The 23,542-nt window shown below is 39.8% G+C and overlaps 1 protein-coding gene across 5 annotated transcripts in view; it reads left to right on the top strand.

The window, feature by feature from the left end:
• GALNT18 (polypeptide N-acetylgalactosaminyltransferase 18) overlaps positions 1–6,538 on the top strand; it is a 263,582-nt gene extending 257,044 nt beyond the window's left edge. For all 5 annotated transcript variants that reach the window (XM_037401732.1, XM_037401733.1, XM_037401735.1 and 2 more), the window contains one exon: positions 6,044–6,538. In XM_037401732.1, the coding sequence (XP_037257629.1) occupies positions 6,044–6,190 (147 nt within the window). In that variant the 3' untranslated portion in view covers positions 6,191–6,538. The remainder of the gene's footprint in view (positions 1–6,043) is intronic.
• Positions 6,539–23,542: the final 17,004 nt, after the last annotated feature.

Raw genomic sequence — 23,542 nt, 5'->3', positions numbered from 1 at the left:
AGCTAGTGAATGCAATGATCTATACAGCATGTGTGATATGAGATAGGATACACTTACTAACCTTGTAAGGCCTATTTCTGAAATAGCCGTGGTTAGGCAAGCTGGTAAGAGCACTCCTTTTATTTCCTCTTTCAGGTAGAATAACATGAGCTTTAAGTGACGAGCAAAAAGTAGATTTAATGTAACAAAAGTGTATGCTTTAGGGTAACTTACCAACAAGAGTAATCAGTCTGATTTTCAGTAATTCTGACATCCTCAAGCGTTCATTTAATATTCCTCATTTTTACAAGTGATCAAACCCTGTCTTAAGTTCTGTTCCCAAGCGCTTTTACTGGCTTATGGAGCCCTGGTTCTGTCTAAAGCAACAACCTCACTTCCCTGTGTTCTATTTCTACATTGCTTTTTCTGGGAAATTTGGAAACCCAGTGTAACAACTTGCAGCTCACAGAACCCAGCACACCTACCTAAATGACTGGAATGCCATAGATCACACCTAGCAGATATGCCAACTCCAATGACTAAATTGACCAAGTCACTCAAATCTTGTGAATTATTTTTTCAGTTTTAATAATGCCACATATGCATATTGAAATCCTTCCTTTAAAATACCTAAACTATTCTTTTCCTGCTGAGTGCTTTTTTGTTCATATATCAAACCACAACCTTGGCACTCTGACCTCAGAGTAACAAAGAACAGAGAAGTATTTGGTTCTTGCTGAAAAGAATTCTTATTGAAGAAAATTAAGAGAGTAAATATAATAGTAAATTTCCATTAAATACAGCCAGAAATAAAAATAAAAGATTTTGCATTGCAACCAATAAAATGCCATCTCATTAAAGGGCCTGTCATTCAGCACAAAAGGTAAGTAACTATAAGCTGAGATTTTTGGCAAGAAAACCCAGGAGCTGTTCAGAACATTTTTTCTAGGTGTATGTTCACAGGATCTTCTTATTGCATCTTTTGCCAAGTCAGAACATGCTTTTTTGTTGAAGGTAGTTTTTCTGAGGAGCACTACACTGTATACAACCCCAGTGCTGCAGCAGCAATGGTATGGAGGGGCAGGAGTTCCAGGTTACATGGTGTGTATACATTATACATAATTTCTTTAGAAAAATACTGTATTTACATCTCTGGTATTTGCAAAGAAAGCTGTACCAATGTTCTGTCCCATCTGCAGCGTTCTGCATAGGACACCTTCTAGACCTTAGAGAAGCTTTATGGCAGCTTTCAATTAATCCTGGCTCTGCAAGGACCAATAATCCAGAAAGGACTCATCCCACTGCAGTGCCTTGCAGAACAAATACGGGAAGGGGGAGGTTTGGGAACTATGCATCCACACACCACACTCCCCGCAATAAACCAAAACAGAAAACCACAGAACAGTTCAAAGACTAATTACTCTGCACAGCTTATTAGCAGCCCAGCTCTAACCTACAATATATAAGCATATACTTACAACATGCTGATCTTTCTAAAAGCAAGTTGGGTTTTATGCACAACAGACTGGCACGGGACTGCCCAATAAGCACGCTGGAGCATCCTTTACTGCAGTGGTTTGGAGGCACATCAAATGGTGTTCTCAGGTGCCATATTAGTGGATAAATTCTGCTTTAGTGAAAGACTTGAAAGGAAGCCTCTTACAAATGGCAGGTACACAGAAAGTACAGTAATTCTAAAGGAAGTAAAAAGTACACTTTCCAGTAGCTACTGGTCATAACCGGATGCGTGACTTGAGATAGAGTTAACATTAAAAGTACATTTATGAAGCACTCTATCAGTTTTATGTGCATCTAAGGCTACCAGCATGAGATCAGAGCATTTGTGCTTCTCACAGGAGGTGCCTCAATTTGCGTTGCAAAACACATCAAGTTTTCAGTCAAACGTTTTCGTACTGTCATTTTCAGTCTATTTTTATAAAATAGTTGACCTGGAAATTTATTTATCCTCTTGAGACTTCCACCACCATTGGGCTGCCGCCTCTCATCATCAGTGATCTTAATCATAATTCTGTTCAGCTGGGCAGAATTCCTCTTTACCTTGTTTCAGCAGCCTGTAGAATTATATTTTAGGTATCATGATGAAAGACATAACCCTAGGCAATCAACTTTTCACCTCTACATTTCAAGTAGAAGGCTTACCTAGGATAGGGAAAGGAAGCCAGAGAGCAAACTTGCCTTTCACTTAGCCTGAAGTGTTACTATTACAATAAACCATTTTGCTGAGCAAGCAGTAAACATGACTGTCAAGAGTTTTATATAAGTTTTACTAAATGGTTACGGGGGGGGAGGAAAAAAAAAAAAAAAAAAGAATTAACTAAAAAGGACACCTTTGTCTGAATTTGGCTTTAGGGTTCCAAACGCTAACAATGACAGGCTGCAGAAACCATTCAGGAATACTGTAATTTGGAGGCCAAGGCCAAGCAGCAAACCACAGTTTTAGTTTTCAGTGCATCAGTCCTGCTTGTTTCTTTCAGTGGCATTACTCAGTTCACAGGCTTTAACAATTAAACAGCCCGCTAGTTCAGGCCTTGCAACATACAGTGGGTGCACTGTCAGCACCCTGGAGATAACAAACCAATACCACTGTCACGGGCTTGCATTGGAGGGGGGAAACAAACACAGGACACAATTAATTAGGCCAACAACAGGAAGTTTTAAGTGAGCACTATACAAACATTTCTCCCTGTACTTCAGAGCAATTTTTCATTTATGCACTTCCTGAAAGGAGCCAAAGCTGCACAGACTGCATCCTGAGGGATTAATCTGTGGTTCTGCACAGACCTCACATCTCTTAGAAGAGCTTGGCTCCTAACAGGACGTGAGCCTTTACATTTCTCTTTTGTGGGGGAAAAAAATGCATCCTGTTAAAAGCATCCCTGCTCTCTACAGCACTCAATTCACACATATTAGGCACTACTTAACTTGGGTGTCTCTCTTATGTTCCATACAGCACTCCAATGTACTCAGCAGGGTGATTTTCAGTAGCCACCGCAGAGTGCTCTGCAGCACATCAAAAAGAGCTTCCTTGGCTTTTTATCTCCCAAGTCACTTGTTTCTGTTAAATAAAAGCAGGATTCACATAAGGGCACATCAGGAAAAGAGAAGGAAGGGAGTGGGCTTTTTGAGTTGTTTTTTGGTTGCTTGCTTGTTTTGTTTTTCCTTAGAAGCAGTTTACACTTTGTTTATTTAGCTGCCTGTATTAAAATATTTCACCTGAATACATTTACTGTAACACCTATGTGTGCTCCACATGATGTAGAATAGAGGAAGAGCATTGTCCCCACTGTGAACATCCTCCTTCCTGTGCCCCGGAATCCTCAATGGGAATAGAAGGCGTTTGGGCCATTCAACTGACAGAAAGCCTTGACCACTGAAACAGATGGGAGTTCGGCAGAAAGCTCCAGCTCCGGATGGCAGTATTTAAGCTGTAGTGCTGTGGCTTCCTCTACCTAACAGAGCTCTGTTAGATGACTGGGCCCCATACATAGTCCTTGGGGAGAAAAAATAGGCACCAAAGAATGCAACTGACAGAGTGCACAAAGCACAGCCAGCAAACTAGGTGATTGCCCCAGCCCAGCAGCTGAAGCCAGCTAGACCTAAGCATCCTAGCTCATTCCTCTTCACGGGCATAAAAGCTGTTCTCAAGATGAATACCACAGAATTCATTTCAGAGTCTGGACAAGAAGAACTGTACCAGGGAAACACATGTTTTAGCTGTTAAGCTTTACATAAAACGGAGAGAATTAATTCTGTTCTTTCATTTACACTAATAAATTAGAAATGGCAGAAGTTCTTGAAGTACCATACCCAGATTCATATTCCAGGTCCAAAAATCAGCCAGGTAATGGAACTGAACTAGCCTTCCATAATGGGTTAGTTTTCTGACAAGACAGAAAGTGGGACAGCTTCTTTCTCCTGCTTCCTTAGTGCAACACCTGAGCTGAGGATGTCTTAGACACCAAAACTGAGACAAGGGCTAACTGGTAAGTGAAAGATACAGAACTAGTTTAACAACAGCAACACAAGCACCTCCATCATCAGTCGGAAGCCCAAGGAAGTTGATCCCAATTTTGGGTTTAAGCAGAAACATTTGTAGCAAATTCCCAACCTAAACCCAGGGAGCTGACCCTGGGTGCCATGCAACACTGAATCTATGCAGAGAAAAACCATAATCAACAGTTTTCATTAGGAATAGAAACCATTTGTTTTGCTAGAAGAAAAAACAAACAAACAAACAACAAAAAAAACCCCAGAGAGAACACAACTGTTTTTTCTGGCAACAAAGAAATATCCATTACCTTAGAGTTTTATAGCTTAAGGACCTAATTCAAAGCTCATTGAATTCAAGGGGGAGGGGGGGGCATACACAACACAGACATCTCACCACAGTGAGCTTTAGAGGGCGGGGGGTGTGTTTAGGATAAGGGAACAAGTAGCATATAATAAAGCTGTGACTGATTTTCCATCCTAGTTTCTTCAGATTTCTTGTATGTCAAGCAATTTTATTGCTTTTAGAGAGCTCAGAGTTTATGCTCCCACCAGACACCCAAATTTAACTAACTGTTATTAATATGAGTGTCAATAATGATTATACAGCAGTGGGAAAATACAGTTCACTCAGCATTTCGTTACAGAGGTATATTAAAATGCCTACTGTATGCCTGCCTGTCTAGGAAAGTAATCAGTGAAAATTGTACCTAGACTGCAAGCAGGCCTACCAAGGAGGATTTACGGGAGCCTCATGCTTTGAATTTTGCGGTTTATTCTAGAAATGGTCTCTCTCTTACCCAAAGCTGTATTTAAAACCTAAGGCTTTAAAACCTAATTCTGTGTTTCATTAGCCAAGTCCAAAAAACGTTTCTGAAAGTCACTTCTCAGAGAAAGTACTTACTGAGTACTACCGGTAGGATAGGAGGGGAGGAGACCCCCCGTCACCTCTCCGAACAAAGCACAACTTGTACTGAATGGCACGAGCTGCCCTTGTCAGAGGAACAGGCAAACTCAGCATCTCTATCGGATTTATGCCAATATCCTTGGGATTACAACAGAAATCTATCCCAGTTACTACTTCAATACTTTTTTTTTTAATAGCAACTATTTCTTTCCCATTGTACAATTAACTAATTTAAATGTGGCTGCTGTTTCCATACTTCAGCTGTACTAATCTGTACTGATTTACAGTCAGTTCTTTGATTTGCAGATGAAGCCAGTAATTCTCTACTATACAAGTCCAAGATACTGTAGAGAAAGTCAGACTTTTAGACTTCTGTGTGAATTACTCTGTGTATCTTGGAAGAAACTTCCCAGACACTAATGTGTACAAGTTACCTATTATCTTTATTAGGCAGGAGAGAGGGCAAAAGAACCAACTGAAACTAGAATTAAAAAATAATTTATGTTACCTACATGACAATTTAATTGTAATTTAGGTCTGTAGTTAACTGTGTCATAGCCCTAATGATTTAAGGTTGGCTACAACTCAATAGTGAAGGTAGGACTTTAATATGGCAGTATTAAGATGAGAAGTGAACAGTCAATACCATTAACAACATAAGATTCCAACAGACAGTTCATTTGGGAATTCAAAAAATAAACAAATTTTGCATTTTATTCTACAGCAGCTACATACAGGAACTCCCTGGCCATGGCACTGTTCCTCTTTTGCCTTTTTCTGATGTTTCAGGGGTGCAGCAGAGCCACTAAGCTAGGTAACTAAAGCAAACAGGAAAGCATTTGGCTCGTGGTTAAAAAGCATGGATAGAAACACAGCTTGAGTCGAAACCCCGATTGCTGAAACGGTAACCAGGCAATTGAGGCTATTCTAAACTGCACCAGAGATTAAACCAGCCCGTGACAAAGAGAACCTTCACTCCAAATCCAGCCTAGCGCTTATCTTGTCTCTAACTGAAACATTTTTCACAGTAGCAGTGGACTTCAGTAGACAGACATTGGAACATTCTCTAATCTGTATTACCACACAGTAGGAACGCAACAATTTCACAATGTGTAATCCAAACTCCTCTTTTTCTCCCCATCTTTAAAGGGAGGTCCAATCCAGAACCGAAAATCCAAGCGTTGCCTGGAATTGCAGGAAAACAATGAAAATGAATTTGGATTTCAACTCGTCCTTCAGAAATGCACTGGACAACGCTGGTCTATAACAAATGTCCTGAAAAGCTTGTCATCATAGCAGACTAAATTTTTTTTACCTGTTTCTTTTGCTACTGTGTAGCAAATATTGTATTGTTGCCTGCTGTACTGTATTCCTCTTGCCTACCCCCCCACCCCACCCCCCACCTTCCTTCTCTCCTCTTTTTTGTCCCTTTGATTTTATTTTGTGAGTGTGTGGAAATTGGGTTTGTGGTCTGAAAATAAGACTATGTTTTTATTTCACAATGATGTTTTCATGGCATTTATAGAGACATTGAATGACAGGTGATGGGTAGGCTATCCTAAAATATTTTACAACTGTAAATAGGAAACAAATGGAGAATATTTATAACTCAAACTTTTATTGAATAAAAAATTCCAAACACTATTACTGTTTAGCTGTCTCCATGGAAATCCATTTGGAAGTTAAGTGGCAGTTTCATTGTTTTCATTAACCCAAGCCTGATCTCGTCAAATCGTTGCCAAGTATCAGTATTCTCCAGACTTGTGGCACCAGCAGCTGCAACGATGGAAGATTTTTTCCTTTCTCCCTCTGGGAGACACCAGCAGCTGCAGTGATGGAAGATTTTTTCCTTTCTCTCTCTGGGAGACCTGTCCAGGTCACTGCAGCTAGCAGTGTGCAGATATGGGGGGGAGATGTGGCATGGCATGTGGAGGTGTACAACATGCACCCAGGTACTTTTTCCTCACCAGTACTACTAAAAAAAACCAGAGAGAGAACCGCAGGGCTCAACTGAGGTAGGGAAAAGAATTCATCAACAAGAGGGGAAAAAAAGCTACAAGAGAAAAGGAGCAGCTACTGGAAGAAAAATACAAAACCCCTGACGTTTCTCAGTGTGGTGGCCTCTGTTTCAATGACTGCACTTTCCTTCCAGTCATTCATAGTTGTTACAGCTTCTTTTTTCTTGTTCTGAATGCACTGTTCCCTGGCTACCACAGACTTGCATAAAAATGGCTCCATCCAAGAGCAACAGCAAGAAGTATGAATTCACTGCCTTTCTCCCTACCTTCAAGGAGGTGTGAATGCAATGCCGCATCACTTCGTCTCAGCTAAGCCTGGGAAGAGGAGGGGAAGAAAAAGGCCTACAAGATAAACCAGAACACTAGGATTACTGGCCTCTTTACTTCCAGCTGCTTTTATTTGTATGTAAATTCCCTCTCTTTTATTACTCTATTTGTTCTTTTTATTCTGTTGTTTGTTACCTTAAGTAACAGTCATAACCTCTTTTGGAGCACGTCATGTGCCAAATTGTCTTTTACAGACTGGCTTCACATTCAGGACCAGCTAACAGTATTGCTTCTTATGACTGTTTAACAAGTTGTGTGGCACGTTAATTGTATGTGTTCAACCTTCTGCTAGATATATTTACCACGCATCTGCTTCTCAGAGAGGAAAACGCTGAGCCAACAACAGGAAAACTCTTAACAGCCAATAAAGATGGGCTTAACACCTGCACTTTGACCGACTTCAGAGGTCCCTTGGGCCTGTTTGAGTGAAAACTCCCATTAAAATTAGAACCCTGAAAGAGCATCAATAACCTGTGCCAGGGTTCCACAGCTAGACAAGGTAAAGCAGCTTTAATTTTGCCTTGTAGAGAAAACAGGAGGGTGCTGCACAAGCAAGCCAAGCCTCCTGCACACTCAAGCATGTGCAACGTCCCGACAGGAGAAGGCTCGGCACACAGCAGGCAGAGCCGTTCTGAGCCTTCCCAAGTTCTACCACTGCCCAGCTGGACTTATTTTTCACAGGCATTCCAGATGAATGAAGAGGAAACTGCACATTCAGACAGAAGAAGAGCAGAGCACTCATACAGAGTAGCATGAGACAAACTAAGCTTCCTTTCAGAAAAGATACCAAGATTTCAGTGCATGGAGACGCAGCCGTAAGGGAAAAACAAGTGGTATGGGTCAAACTGGTCTCCTCTTGATTCTTATGGGCCTACTGTACACTTCTGCGTTTCGGTTTTTGTTGGGATGGGATGTGGGGGTGGTATGAGTGCTAGAGGGAGGTATCTGGCAAAGACTCCACAGAAGTAAGAGGAAGGAGCTGAGCTCGGAACTGTTGTATTTCATACCATGTTGAATATTGAATGTCTAGCATCTGCCCGAAGGCGACTGCAGTTATTCCCAATTACACTGCAGCAGTGTGCGGATGTTCACCGCTAAGTAGAAAAACACCAACCCACTTCCATGAGCTGTGCAGTGTCACCATGTCACGTCTGGTGCTGTACAACCATACCTCCCCACTACACCCCCGATCTAAGGCTGCCGCTCCACTTGATTCCCGTGGGGCCTGCACTGAGGAACGGTCTTCAGCTTCTCTCTAGAACAGAACAACATTACTGGGAATCCCTCAGTGGTAAATGTGGGTTTAAATTTGATTGCACTGCAAGTCTAGTAACTACAGTGGAATTACCAAAATAAACATTGTGGGGGGAAAACCCGTAAATCCAGACTTCAAACATTACTTTATACTACACCAATTCAGCTATATGTAAAATACACACATTATAATATACTGTTATCTTTGTGTTTTATCATGGACTAATAATTTTTATGTGGTAATGTACAGAAAAAAGGAGATCGGCGGATAAACCTACTAAAATGGTAGAGTATAAATTATTAATGCACATAAGCAGTACCATTATTTTGCACTTTCTGAGACCTTAGGTCTCAGAACAGATTTTCTTTGCCATGCCTCTTCTCCTGGAACAGAGAGAAAAACAGAGCAGAACAAGCAGAACTGAAGGAAACAGCCGTCTTTTGCTAGACATGCACTCGCTCTTAGTCATTAACTGCCTCATCGCCACTTTCTTTTTCAGATACAAAGGAATTACACAGATACAGCAGTAGTGCCTCGCTCTTTAAAAGACAAATAATCACTATATTAAGTGAAAAACAAAACTCATCTTCACTTTCTGGAAAATTATAGAATAACATTCAATCATCGGTTGCCTCAATCAAAAACATTCCCAAGTCAGCCTTCGCAATAATTATTTTATTTTTAATTGTCTTAAAGAGGGAGAGCCAGCACTTAAGGATAAAAAAGAATACTGTTCTAGAAGTCATATACCTGCTCACCCAAGTATGGTCAGAGACGAAGATAACCAGAAAAGATCCAGTCAGCTCCTTCTTCCTCCTGCTGCTATAGAACTGTTCCCAATATATTTTGATGACTTTTTTTCTTGACAAGTAACAACACTGTATTTACTAGCTGATAAGGATATTCTGACAATTAAATGAAAAAGAAAATTTCAAGCAACATGGACAACATATACTTGTTTTCCTCTATCTCCTCAACTATCATTCAGCCAAATTGTTCATACCAGGCTGTCACCCACAGTGGTTTCTCAAGGCTGTATGAATTCCACTATGTCTTCTCACAACCTCTGCACATGGGGCAAAGCACCAGCAACAAGAAGAGGAGCTGTGCTGACAACATGAGCACAACATGCAGAAAAGAATACTTTCATGTCCCTGGGGAGAAGATACTAGGGTTTGGCTTGTATCAGAGACCCCTAGGTAATACTTGTGGAGATGGGCTGTACAGTCTTCAAGGGAGATACAGGTTCTAGGAATTTATTCATTTATTTGTTTACATATTTATTTTTACGAAGCTAGAGGTATTCAGGAGCATGGAGTACCAAGACCATACCTGTTCATTCCCAGCTAGAACTCAGTCGAGAATTCAAGAGTGCCCTCACCTGCCTGGCCTTTCCAGGCTTGCTGACATCTGTTGGGAGTGACTATGCAGAGCACGGCTTAGCATTGTCCTCTTTTGCTATGGAAGAAGCAGCTATTTTTGGTTTCACCTTTCTGACAGGACAAAATTTATTCCTCCAGCATCAGGCCTTAGATGTACTACCTTCCGTGTCTTTGCTAAAAAGAAGTTCATCCATCAACACCCATCACTAGGCCTTTTAATACATGCTGATCAAGACGGAGTTGCAAAAGTGATAATTAAACAAGTAGCTGTCATGTGTCATTCTATACTGGGTAGCACTGAATACTCAGCTGGAGATACAGAGAAAGGGAAACATTGAGATTTCAAGGTCTGGCATCAATAGATGCACCATAATTTTGTTTACACCCTAGATTATGTGTATATATAGATCTACAGCACCATATATATATATATAAATAACATAAGCATGTATCTATAGACTCACATACTGTTTACTGGCCAAAAAAAAATATCACATTAAAGTGCACTCCATCCAACCACAATCTTAAAGACAGGGAAACAAGACACCAGGAGAAAGGTTTGAATCACAGTTTTATCACTGTGCTACCCAGAATCCCTTCAGCACTACTTCTGTTTTTAACACTGACAAAAAGGCAGAACATAATGTCAGCATATTTCAGCTTTTGTTCAAACAAACATTAAAGCTTTTCCACAGGGTTAAGTCAGAATAACTTCTCAAATTCAGAATACAAAATAGTTGTGCTAATGCAGAGGCTCAGGGGGTAATCATTAAGGCTTTTGAATAACTGCATTCTCTACTGATTTGCTGTAGTTATTTCCTGAATTACACACACCCCCACCCTTCGCCTTTATCATGAAAATACTTAAAAGTGCAGAACGTGATGATCAGTAATGTCATTCACTGATCATCATCTGTATTCTGAAACAGCAAAGCAATTTATTTTTGTTTATTGACCAACATTAGCTTTGCATTGTCAGGTGAAAATTATTTTACCCGAGTTCAGTCTTGTTATGCATAGTCTCAGAAGGGGATCTTTGTGATAAACGATCTGAAAACTTCTTGTAACACCACAGAAATACACTTTTTGTCATAATACAGTATTTCAGTGAAGTAGCCTCGTTTGAAGTACATATATGATAGAACAGAATTTTCCAATTAAAAGAATATATAGTTTCATCTTACAGTATGAAAACAACAAGCATATATTACTTGCAAAAGGCCAGAGGTAAATGCAATTTTCATTCAGCTTCTCAAAGGAAGAATAATTGTATGATTCTAAGGAAATTCTGAACCACAGTTTAAAAGATAATGACTGCTCAAATCTAAAAGAAAGATAATAGGTTAAGCCCATTCTTTAATCTCTGCTGACATCCTTGGTCAGTGGTCCTCTGTGTGGATGGTACAGATTTTTTATTAACAACAGTACAGAAATTGTTTAGAATACTGACATTTCTTACTACTAGAAAGCTCTCTAAAATCTTACCTCTTCTAACAGGTAAACTTGGTGTGTCCCATAACCCAAGTCCACAGCTATCCAACAATCTCTTGCTCACTCATTTATCCACCAGAGGGAAATCAGATTGTCCAGCTAAATCTAGGGGGATATTCACACCTCAGCTTTTGGGGACATAAAAACACATCTCCTTGGCCAAAGGCAGCAACTTGGTAAAGCTGTAGTATAGTGAATCTAGTCCCCAAGCCTCAAGCACAGCACAGAGCACGCTGGCTGCAGAAGTTTGCCACCTCTCAGCTAGGCCAGAAAATGAAGAAAAAGTTCTGGTTGGCACACACAAAGAACACGGTAAGCCTCAGCTTGTCATCTTGGCTGATATAGTTCCCTTAACCTCTCTCTCTGTTAACATCACTCGTATCTGTGTTGTATTTTCCCATGTTTAACACTTGCTCTAGTACTGGCACACTAACAGTTAACCTCAGAAAGACCTGTTCATTTACTGAAAACACAGACAGGAAACTAACTACTTGTATTTAAAGTACCGCTATGTGACAGTGATTCTCATACCAGTTGTGAGTATTTTGCTGCAGATGACATTGACAAGAGCGCACTCATTTCAGTTCACAACAAACCACCAAAGGTTACGATTCTTATCTTCAGCCTCTGTTAGTTAAGAGTTTGCTGTGCATTGTGGTTTTGTTATTTACCATTATAATTTTCTATATTCTCCTTGGCATTGTTCAGCTATACAGAGAGAAGTAAGGGGTTTACCACTCGAGTTCCAAATGCTCTGGAAATGCTCACAATTAAAGAGGAGATACTAAAAACAGGTCTCAAGCTTCTGCCCACAGTATGTCCACAGATCATCTTGAATAACCAGTGACAAATCACAAAATGAAAGCTCCTGCCACTTCCCACAGTGTGAAGATCACTAGGCAGTTCTTACTCAAATCCAGAGCCAAACATTAGCATGAAATTACTGAAATGCCGTGCAACCTGCTGTGCCAATACCTGCTAGCAACAGGCGTGAATCCTCACCTAGTACAAGTTAGCACACATACCTTGACTTTGAGGAACAGCATCAATTCTGTATCAAGAGGAGCTGGCCTGGAGCCCAAAGTACACCTCAGGACAGACTCATGCTGAATTCCACAAATAAACCCTGTTTATACATGCGTGTAAGTGGTGTTTCGAACTCACACATGCACTGTAAACCTATACAAAAAACTGATTTAACAGCCAAACTGATGCTGAGAATACCTTTCTAAAGAAGTACAACACAAGCACTGCAAACACAAGAATTAGAAGCCATCCTATGGACAGCAACTCTCCAAAGCAGATCTTGTATTCTTAAGGATCTATGCTCAACACATCTTGTCAGATTTGGCAGCCATTTGGAGAGAGCTTGTTTTATTAAGAGATGAAGAATGATGACCATCATGCTAGAGAAGCGAATCACTTGGATTTTTACTGTTCCTTACATGCTTTGCTACTGAGCACACTTTGTCTGGGTACACATCACACAAGAAAAAATCCCAAAGCACAAAAGCAATATCGGGAGTAACTTCAAATTTCAGGTATCACCTTTCTAATCTGTCACACTTTCCTATTCTAAAGAAGCAGACGCCAAACTTAGACTGAATTACTTCAAAGCCACACTGGCTGGTGATAAGATACCTAATCCTTCTGCCTGCAACTGAATGCAATGCATGCCACCTCCATTTTTCCAATCTGTATATTGTGCTTAGGCATCTTACTGTTGTGATTTCTGAGTGTTTAGCAGTCAACAAAGTTAAAGACAAAGCCTGTCTGCTCTCAAATTTGATAGCAGAGAGACAGAAATATTCAAGACAACACTTCAGACTTCAAACAGTTCATATGTAAACCATTGTCTTGTTCCATAGGATGACTTTGTCTACTTGGTTCAACAATCAGTAACTGTTATCAAGGATGGCAAATCTAAATAATTCTGCTTCTTAAAAGTCATGCCTTCAGGTATTAAATCCTTAACTGAAGTTTCCTGGGAGAAATTAAATCACGCTGAACTTTCATCATCTATAAAAAAAAATCTGAAAAGAACATTGTGTATCATATCTAAGCTCACACAAGTCAAGGTTTACTGCTGTAGTTTCAGAAGCCTGTCTATTCACTTAGACTTCAGATTGTCTGCAGAAGCTATAATTTACTTTATGGAAAACATTCCATGCCCTTTCATGAAAATTAATACTATCAGATAATCTGATTATCTAGAGAGAAACAGAAATATGTCTGTTTCTGTGGGGATATTTGAAGAGTCACATGCTTTCCAGAAGGAACATGGTTATTAAAACCTGACTATTATTAATTGAATTATGCCTATTGATCTATGTCTTTCTTATACCTCAACACAACGTCTAGCACTGTTAAAGGCACTGTAGAACCAGCAAGACTATGAAAGATGACTACATGAGTCAGAGGTACAGGACAATTGAGTTTTCCAGCAGATTTGCTGACAAGTCACACCTCACACTTCCCCACAGAGCCCTCTCTGATCCATACCTATCACTGAAGATTTTCAAAAGTATCAGCTGTGTCAGAGTTCAATGGTATCTTGAAATCACAGCTGCTAATTTGCCTTTTTGATAGTGAGACTGCTGGAAGGAAGCTGCAGGAGTATCACCTGCCAGCAAGTCCCTCTACATCCCAGCATGGTTGGGACTGCGTGAGGAGGGAACAGGACAGAGTATGGGAACACAGGCACAGGTTGCTCCATGGTGCAACTTCGGAATCCCTGGATGCAACTACAGTTTCTTCCATGTGTGATTACATACTGCTGCACATCTTGCTCTCCAGTTTGATCAATTAATCTTTCCAAATCAAAGTAGGAGCACACTAGCCTTAATTAATTTTGTCCCACCTCTTGTGCTAAAGGAACATAAGTTTGTGCTTGACAGTTGTTTATTAAAACACTGAAGAACAAAAAAGTTAAAGTCTGCTGAAAACTACAGCCTACTCAAAAAGCCGAACTTTACAGCTCAGAATGCACTTTGCTTTTTTCCCCACCATACCCAAGAAGCTGTAACGTATATGACTGAGTGTTCCAAGATCTCTAGCTTCTTCAGTACATTACTTATGGGTTCTGTACATCTGGTCATAGCTTTTCTCCTTTACATTGAAGGGATGTTGTTACCATGGGTTGAACAAGGAGGTCTGCTCTCAGACTAGAGCTCACTTTTGCCTTCTAAAACATTCAAGGGAATGGCTTTCATGAATGCTAATTTGTGAAAAACTCTGCATGTGGCTCCCAAACTAGCATGTATTGCCAGAGATCACCCTCCAGTTCTTTGATCCAACAGAAAAGTTTGAATAATACACAGCATATGGCAAAACACACACACAGTTTATGTTTTATCATCTTTATAAAAGTGGTACTAGCATGATGGATGTGTCTTCAAAGTGGTCTGGAATTTCTCATCTACGCAAAGACAGAATGTAAAACTTGGAAGTCAGAGAGCAAACAAGAATACTTTCTTTTGTTATCACAAGTGTCCCTTGGAGCTCATAACCGAGGAAGCAAAGCACGGTTGTAGATACTGATTACTTAATATTTACTCTAGCAGAGAGGCAGTTATCTAAGTTAGAATGAAGGTGCAGAAAAACAGTATGGTAGAGAAGATGACAAGGCTGATCAGATAGTTAACACTTCCTAAAGCTAGTTTATTTCCTGACGTAAAAGTCAGCACAAAACTAGGTATGGCAAGAGAAACATGCGCTGGTATTTATATAGCTGCTGAACCTCTGCAACTTGGGCATTTTCCATCCTTCCTCCAGGCTTTTAGTGTTAAACTCCTTCTGATGCTAAAGGTAGAAATCCATCACAGTGCAGATGCTGACCCTAGCTGTTCTTCCACGTTGCACCTTACAGGTGTCCAGTATTTAACTCTGAAATGGCATCTATATCACCTTTGCTTTTAAAAACTGAGCAGAAATCCCTCTGGCATGATATGTGCCAACAGTTGCCTGTGAAACAACTATGGTTTATACAAGACCCTTCTGACCTCTCCAGGTGCTCCACTGTTAAGAGTAATAACCACCACAAAAAAATAGTGCAAAACAAAGTTGACAACCACAAAAGGAAACAACCAACTTAAACAGAAAATTGAGGAAAAAATAGTCCAAGTCAAACCTTGAAGCCAAACAAGCACACACAGGTTTGCAGGTAAAGTGCAGACAAACATCCAAATGCCAAGCTAATTTCACAACTGGAAGGTATTGCACTTGAGGGACTACCCACAGAGGTAATACAAACACTGCTGCAGAGTATTCTTAAATTACCCATTAGGCACACAGGCAACAGTTTGTCTGACTCTTGTCAGATATTTGGATAGGACCTCTAGACAATAATGACACACATCACACTTCCCTGGGAGCTGCCCATAGAGATTTGGCTACCAAGACTGACTTGTGAAACCACCTGGCTATACCCTCAGCCAGGCCTTCTGGGTACCGCGAGGTTTGGAAATAGTGTTTTGATCGCATTGTCTATCTGTGTGTAACCTGCATTTATGGGCAGCCCTTGCTTCCCTATCCTTAGGGAGGGGGGAGGTTAACTTAAAAACACCAGAATCCTCATCTTACTACCTGGGAGCATCTCAGTCTCCCATTTTATCAGTCACATGCAGTTAGGCAAAAGAGATTTTTGCCTCTCCCAAACAGTACAGTAGAAATACTGATAAAGAGACTGCAATAGTTGCCATAACAACTGCTTTTAACTGCAATAGTAGTAAGGAATACAATTTCTTTTTTGTCCACAGACTAACAATATCTTTATTATTGCTAAGCAGACCTTTGTAAAAAGCTGAATTATTTTCAGACTGTTACTCTTCACCCTGTATTTTAGATTTGCAAGAATAAAAAGGGGGTGCCTTTTGCTCTTCAGAAAAGTAACAATTCTAATTAATACCTTTGGGTCTGGTACATGGTTCTCCAACTTGCAGCCCACATACATACATAACACCCAAGAGTTTTTCATCAGTTGAAATCTGGCTGTACTTAAACAGAGATAACATCCCTAAGCTTGTAGTAGGAAAACACTGCTTGTACTTCACAGGTAGCGGGAGTCCATTTTTGTCCTCTGCGTAAGTTCCAGTGATCAGTAAAAGTCCAAGGCGACACTGACCATCAGAAAGATCAAAATATTTTCCTTTATCTCTTTATCCACCAGACTATAAAAAGGGGGCAGGGGCTAAATCTCGCTTTATGTTGCCATTATTGAAGACTGCACTTTTCAGAGATTCAGTTATTCCCAATCCACTCTACAGAAACAGGGAATGCTACTGTGGCCGCTGGTTTGGCCCGAAACAGTTGCTACACACCAGGAGGGGAGAACCATGTACAATTACAGCTGCAGACACTCACTCCTCCTCCTTAGATAGGGTCAGAGAGAGAGAGCCAAGAAGAAAAGCAGATTTGTTGGGAAAGGGTGCGAGACACACAGGGGTAAAAAATCTGTCCTCCAAAGTGCAACATCTTGCTGGAGAAAGATGAAGTGACAGCTTCATAGATCACAAAACACAAAATTATTCACAATTTTTAATGGCAGGAGGGATACTCAAATTGTTCAGCCTTACCTCACCACACATAAGACAGGGTGCCAAGGATGAAGTGATACGCGAAAGTAGTGGACACAAAGTGCGTGAGATATGAATTCCACTTTAAGGTGACTGAAAATTTTCTGTTAAGTGTGTGATGGAGAGAGGGACTGCACACAGATTTTTGTGAAGTCCTGGAAGAACAGAACACATTTAACAGCAGGTCACAGAGAAAATCCACTAACACAGCTTTCTGGTTATTTATTTTTTCATTTAAAGTCCCAAAGGCAATTATCTCTGTAATTATCTTGCAGATTCTTTTTAGGGCTGTGCTCTGTCTAGTCATAGCACCTTAGAAAACAAATAATTCCTAAGTCCCTTAGAAACTGCAAGCACCATAGCCACTGGCTATACACAGCGGGGATCCAGTTGCGTTTTACAGCTGTTAGTAGAAGTAGCTAACATCACAGTTCTGCAAATAACCATTCTAACTTGGTAATTTGGGGCCAGCCCTGCTCTCCTCACTCCTGCAGGTACTCAGACAACTTCACAACAGTGCTGTCATTTCTTGTGCAACAGAAGACAATACCATTTTATTTTGTTAATGTATTTTGCAAACTTGTAATTTACCACAGCCTATGCATTCAAAACAACTTCGTCTGGGAGAAACTCCCCAACAAATCATCCCAAGGAACTGTTTCATGGCATCCCTTATATCTTATTGCTATATATATTTACATATAGCAATTAGCAACTGCTGTATACAGAATAGCATTTGCAAATGCATTTGAAGAGACAGCAATACAATATGTATGAATTATGAACTATTGTTTTCTACAAACCTTTTTTCCCAGTAGCCAACCTAATGGACACTGATAATCTAATAAGAGGTTCCTTAATTTGTCTATATTTAGTCTGTATGCTGTCCAATGTGCATTAACACGCCAGATCACTTATGCTACTGCCTTCTACATCAAGAACACTTCATAAATGCTCTTCTGTGACCTGTACCTACTAAACGTCCAAAATTATCTGTTCTATAGTGATGCATTCAGACCAGTTAAGGCAACATATTCCAGTTACTTGCTATTGAATGAGAACACCACATTTTTTGTAAATAAGCAAAATACAAATAGTCATTCAGGGTCTTCCTAAAGACAGATTGGGCAAGAACCCTGGACAGATGTGAGGATTCAGCCTCCAACAATGCTATATAATTATGTCTCTAACAACGTTACATAAGACCAAGCACTATAGCTCCTTTCACTTAGCAATCATTTACCTTTTCAGAATTGATACCTTGTAATTGCTGAGCATTTTGGCAGCAATTCCACAGAAATACTGAACTTAATTTTATATTATTATAATGAAGTATTTACGATAGATTAAACAACAGAAAGGGCACATAGCAATGTTTAAACCTTGGGGTCAAGGAACTGGATATAATCAGTCGGGGGAAAAAAAAAGAAGAAAAGAATAAAAAAAAGCTTTTGATCTTTTTTCCCAAAATTCAGATTGTTGATAAACAGCAGTATTGTATGACATTATATGGTTTGGAGTATTTCTGGAGAATTACTAAACAGGCCTCACAATTTTAAAAAACTGAAGTACGTCTGAGTATCAAGCTGCATCGTTCTGAATTCCTTCTAAGACCTTAGCAAATACAGATGCTCAAGCCCACGTGAAGTATTTTCTCATTGAGGTTTTAGTCACTGTTATCTACTGGCCAACTGCGCTTTGCAGGCCTTCTGTGAAACCAAACAGAACACCTGCAGATTTTGGTACGCGCAAATTGTTAGTGTACAAGGAGTTTCAGAGAAATGCGTAAAGAAAAACTCAGTGAAAAAATTATGCTAAAACATTAGGAAAGGAAAATTTTCAACTAGTTTGAAGGAAATAAGGCGCTTTCAGTCATTAGTTGATTAAGCACTGAATCCTGCCCTGGCCCAGGTTTTGCTTAGTACATGCTCATCTTTTTACACAGAAAAAAGTCTCTGAGGCATCTGGTTCCTTTGTCAAGCCTCAGGTTCATCAAAACTTTATTAGGTACAGAACTATGGGATGTAGTTCCTGAAGATGTAACCGGGTATGTTCTCTGAACCCTCATAAAGGTATAGTCACTGCTCAAAAATAGCTGGAGAAGAAGAAGGTGTGCCTGTTTTCCCTTTTTATCAGCAGTTCAGGCCATCACAGTGAAGTGGCAGTTATATTAAATAGCCTTCTTTCTGGAGGAATAAAAGCCCATTTTCCCCAATTTGCAGGGGAGTGACTTTCCTAACAACACCTTTTCAAAACAGTCTTGCAAGTGTTTTCTCCTCTTCAGTGTATTTCATCACACTGTTTTTAAGTTATTGCAGTGGAACCATACCTCATGAAGAAAAATTAAATCTACTGCTGCCACCATCTCTGCTAACCCACAGATGTTTGGTGCAGCATTTTATCACAAGCCAAAGGTTTCAGGGGACCTAAGTTTTAAGAATACTGTCAGCATGTTCCTATTGTTAACATGCCAAAACATCCATTCATCAACATTATTGATATACTGTGAATAACACCGCTAGCTAACTGATACTGTGGAGCTAGCTGGCAGAGTGCGGTGCTAGAGATGCTGAAAGTTCTCTGATCATCTTTTTTCAAAGTCTAATGTTGGCCAGGAAAAATATCCATATGGAGGGAAGTTCTCCTCCTAATTACACTACTGTTAATTTGACCCCCTTCTATTGACTCCAAGTGTTTTCAATTCTGAGAATCTGGACATCTTCTAAGGCATTTTGAACAACTGACCCCACAGTGTTCTTCAACCACTGTATTTAACTTTAGTCATGGTTGCAGCCAGATAACATCAGAGTAGTTACTATGTTGTGTGTAAAATGCATGTTAAATGAGCGTTTAAAATTTTTTTTTTCCCTCCCATTCGAGTAAGATGTTTAGCTTGGTTTTCTCATCTGAACATCTTGAAAGAAGAGTACCAGAATGCTTGATTTCATGGTTTCTTTACCATACAGAGGGTAGCCGTAACATAAGGATGTGAAAAATAAATCAATGTCACTTCTAAGACAAGTGTGGATCATATCCTCAGCACATGCCCAGTTCTCTGCCAAGTAACTTCAGAGTATAGCATAGGGTATGTTAATTAATTAGTAAATTTGGTATTTGGAAGAGAAAGCATCCTTATCACACAAGACGAAGCACAAGCCGAAACATTTTCAAAAAAGTCTCAGATGACTTACAACAACTCTAAAAAGCTCACTGATAGTGCCCCTCTCATCTAAGGATTTCAAAGCTCTTTGCAGATTAAATACCTTTGAGGTACATCATTAGTCTTCCCATTTGGCAGAGCAGTTAATAGCTTCCCCCAGGTCACATGCTATAGCAAATCACTACCACCAATAGCCAGGGGAAATTTTTCAGCAGCAGAAATGGCTGTTAAGTGTCCAAATGCCATTTGTGCATCTGAAGATCTTCACCATTAATACTCATCACTGACTTATATCAGTGCTTTGAAGTGCTGCCTAAATAATTTATTAGTCTTTTTAACATCCTCATGAAATAGGTAACTAATTTATCTCTACTGTATGAGTTAAAATGAGGCATAGAGAAGTTAAGCACTTCGTCCAGACCATTCAACAATCTGTGAACTAATCCATAGTAAGGAACAGTAGGCCATGATTTTTTAAGTTTACGCCACTGTAACGACCCTACTCTAATACTTTAATAATCCCTCCAAACATACAGATGCTGAGTTTCACCTACAAGCAGTGAACCAGAATTTTAAGAAAAAACCTGTCAGATAATACATACAACTACTGAAATACATGCATGCTGTATTATGCAGCTAAAAACATAAGTAAAATTACACTTTCCTAGGGTAAGAGACAGGCAAGCTCATCCAAATATATTTCACTGGAAAAAAGTAAAGCAGTACAGAATGATTTTATACTTCACTATTAATGGTAATTAGACTCAGAAAGAAGTACAGCACTAAAATTTGGCTCTCCTCCCTGAAAGCACAGAAATACATACCCTAAGCTTGTAAGTGACTGAAAACTACAAAAAAAGGGGGAAGAAGCAATAGCTTCTCACACCTGTCACATCAGGAGGCAGGTTTGTGGGGGTTGGTTTGGGGTTTTTTTTTCCAGGGGAGGGAGGTCTCCCAGTGGGGGATTAGAAAGAAGAAAGATACAAAATGACATGGTTATCTATTTCTTGCATGGCACTTCCCTCTGCCCTCTCCTAGAGCTAACACCATGGATTAAAGCTTTTACGATTACACAAGAAGTGCATGGAAACTTGGGCTGGATGTTTGTTGTAGGCATCTCAAATACTATGAAGCTCATACACTCACCCACTGCGTTCACGGCACTATAAGCCAGTGCTCCTTTGTCACAGAGGAGCTGCACGTAACTGACTGCACAGGCCTGCTGGGAAAGGGTTGCCAGTGGTATTTCAGCAAGAAATCCAGAACTGGAGAGTTCTGGTACGTTCCAGGGACGACAAAGTACATTATGCATTGAACTGACTCCTCTCAGGGCATTCGGTCTGAGAAGAAATGCTCCTAATACATATTATTGCAATAACACTTATACAATGCCCACCAATATATGAGGCGTCATCACCCTTGCCCTGAGGAACTCACAATTTGAAAGATAGGTAAAAGCAGAGAAAAAGAATACCGTGTGCACAAAGAATGAAGAGTGCTGGCTGGTCTCAGATGTTCTTTGCAGGCAGGCAGGCATACACGAGCACAGGCACAAACTATCCCTGCACTTACATTTCTAAGTGAGTGTTATTCACTTGGACAATGAAATAATAACAGAAGAGTACATCCAGCCAAGATGGTAACAAAGACAGAAATGGCATATGAACCTTTGGGAAGATGTTACAGATTTGAAAGAAAGCAAAAGATGACCATAGTAGCCTGCCAAGATCAAAAAGAAAGTAGTAGTGGTTATACTGAATGCAAGCAGGACTAGCAGAGAAAAAGCTGACAGTACCACCCTAACAGAATCTAAAAGTATTTTTAATGTACAACCCTTTATTCTGAGAAACTTGGCTCAAATACAAACACACTACCAGCACTAAACGAACAAGTCAAGCACTTGCATGATCAAGAGGAAATGCTATTACTCAGAGCAAGCCCTTGGAAGAAAATGTTATTTGTATCTGCTAAAAAAGGATGACAAGACAGAAGATGAAGTTAAAGAGAACTTAGATTAATGTTCTCTGGTGTCTACAGCTACAGGAGAAAGAAGAATAAAAAGCTGAAAGACAGAAGAAGAAAATTCATTAGTTCCAGACTGCTTTTGTTGGTTATTGGTTTTGGAGGTTTTGTTTTGTTTAAAAGAAGAATAACCGATGAGACACTACTAGTTCTAAAAACAAAATTACTCCGAATTCCCTCTGGTTAAATAAAAATGTATGGGCAATACATGTACAATATGTACACGTACAGTGTGTACCTTAATGTAGTACATGGTAGTACAGTTGCTGTGCTGCTGTCTCATGCCAATAGCAGGAGAAAATCTCACCAAAATTGCTGCCAAAGACTATATGTGACCTCAAGCAAAGTAAGTGGCTTATTTTACCCTCTATTTCTGCATCCTAGAAAAAAAGATTAAAAAGATTTCCCTCATGGTTTGGAAACTAATTAATTAAAATTCATATAGAATGATCACCACTATTCTGAACACCTCCAGGGATTAAACAGGGGACCTTCAGAACAGAATGCAAGTTTACTGACTGAACTAAGGGACATTTTCTATTACCAGGATCTTTAGTAGATCCATAATCCATGACTGAACTCTACGTATCAGTACGAACTGCAGATCTTATGCTTTATAGTAAATGCAGAGGAATGTTAATAAGACAGGGCCAGAAAAACTGACAGTGAATGTACACTGATTATTTTTTATTATTATTCATTGTTATGGGATGATGGCAATCCCCATGTGGAATTAATTTGGTCTTCTGCTGCATGTGCCATCTCCTAAGTAGCATGATCTTCCAGTTACCACCACTACTGTCTTCTTCAGAGCATTCTTTCTATGTGTAGAAATACACATTCCCCTCTGTAAAATCTAGTGTCTTCCAAGAACCACTGTTATCAGCACTTGTCATTCTGACTCAGCCTATTGACACCCAAGTTGGTCTGTCTGGATTTACAAGGAACCATTCTGTAAAGAAAGTATTTACTCTTGCTGTCCTCCACTGTTGAGGGAAGTGGGTATCTCATTCATAATTAGAGCTACTGATCTTTGAACTGCACCTTTTCAGAGCTCCCTGAATTCTGAAGATTAACCAAATGTTTCTTTGTTCCCTGAAGAACTCCAGTTTTGTCACTCAATGCAGTCCTAACTAGGAAAAGTTTCAACAACACAGACTTAAGACAAACCTGTAAAGCATTACAAACCTCCAAAGAAAACAGTATGTGTATGACTTACGGATGCAACATGAGGGAAATTGTCTTGGTTTAATCTAAGACTGTTCATAAATAACTTCATCCAGCACTTAAACACCCACTTCTAATGCTGCCAAAATGCCTCCTCCATCTGTGAGGTCCTGTTAAGCTGTAAGCCTCTAAACAGCAGTGTTCCAGTTTGACCTCAAGGCACAATACAACCTAACAGAGTAAATAATCGTAA

Source organism: Falco rusticolus, chromosome 10 (genome assembly GCF_015220075.1).
Source record: "Falco rusticolus isolate bFalRus1 chromosome 10, bFalRus1.pri, whole genome shotgun sequence".
Lineage (NCBI taxonomy): Eukaryota > Metazoa > Chordata > Aves > Falconiformes > Falconidae > Falco > Falco rusticolus.
The sequence above is the reverse complement of the archived record's forward strand: the minus strand, read 5'-3'. Positions and strand labels throughout refer to the sequence as shown.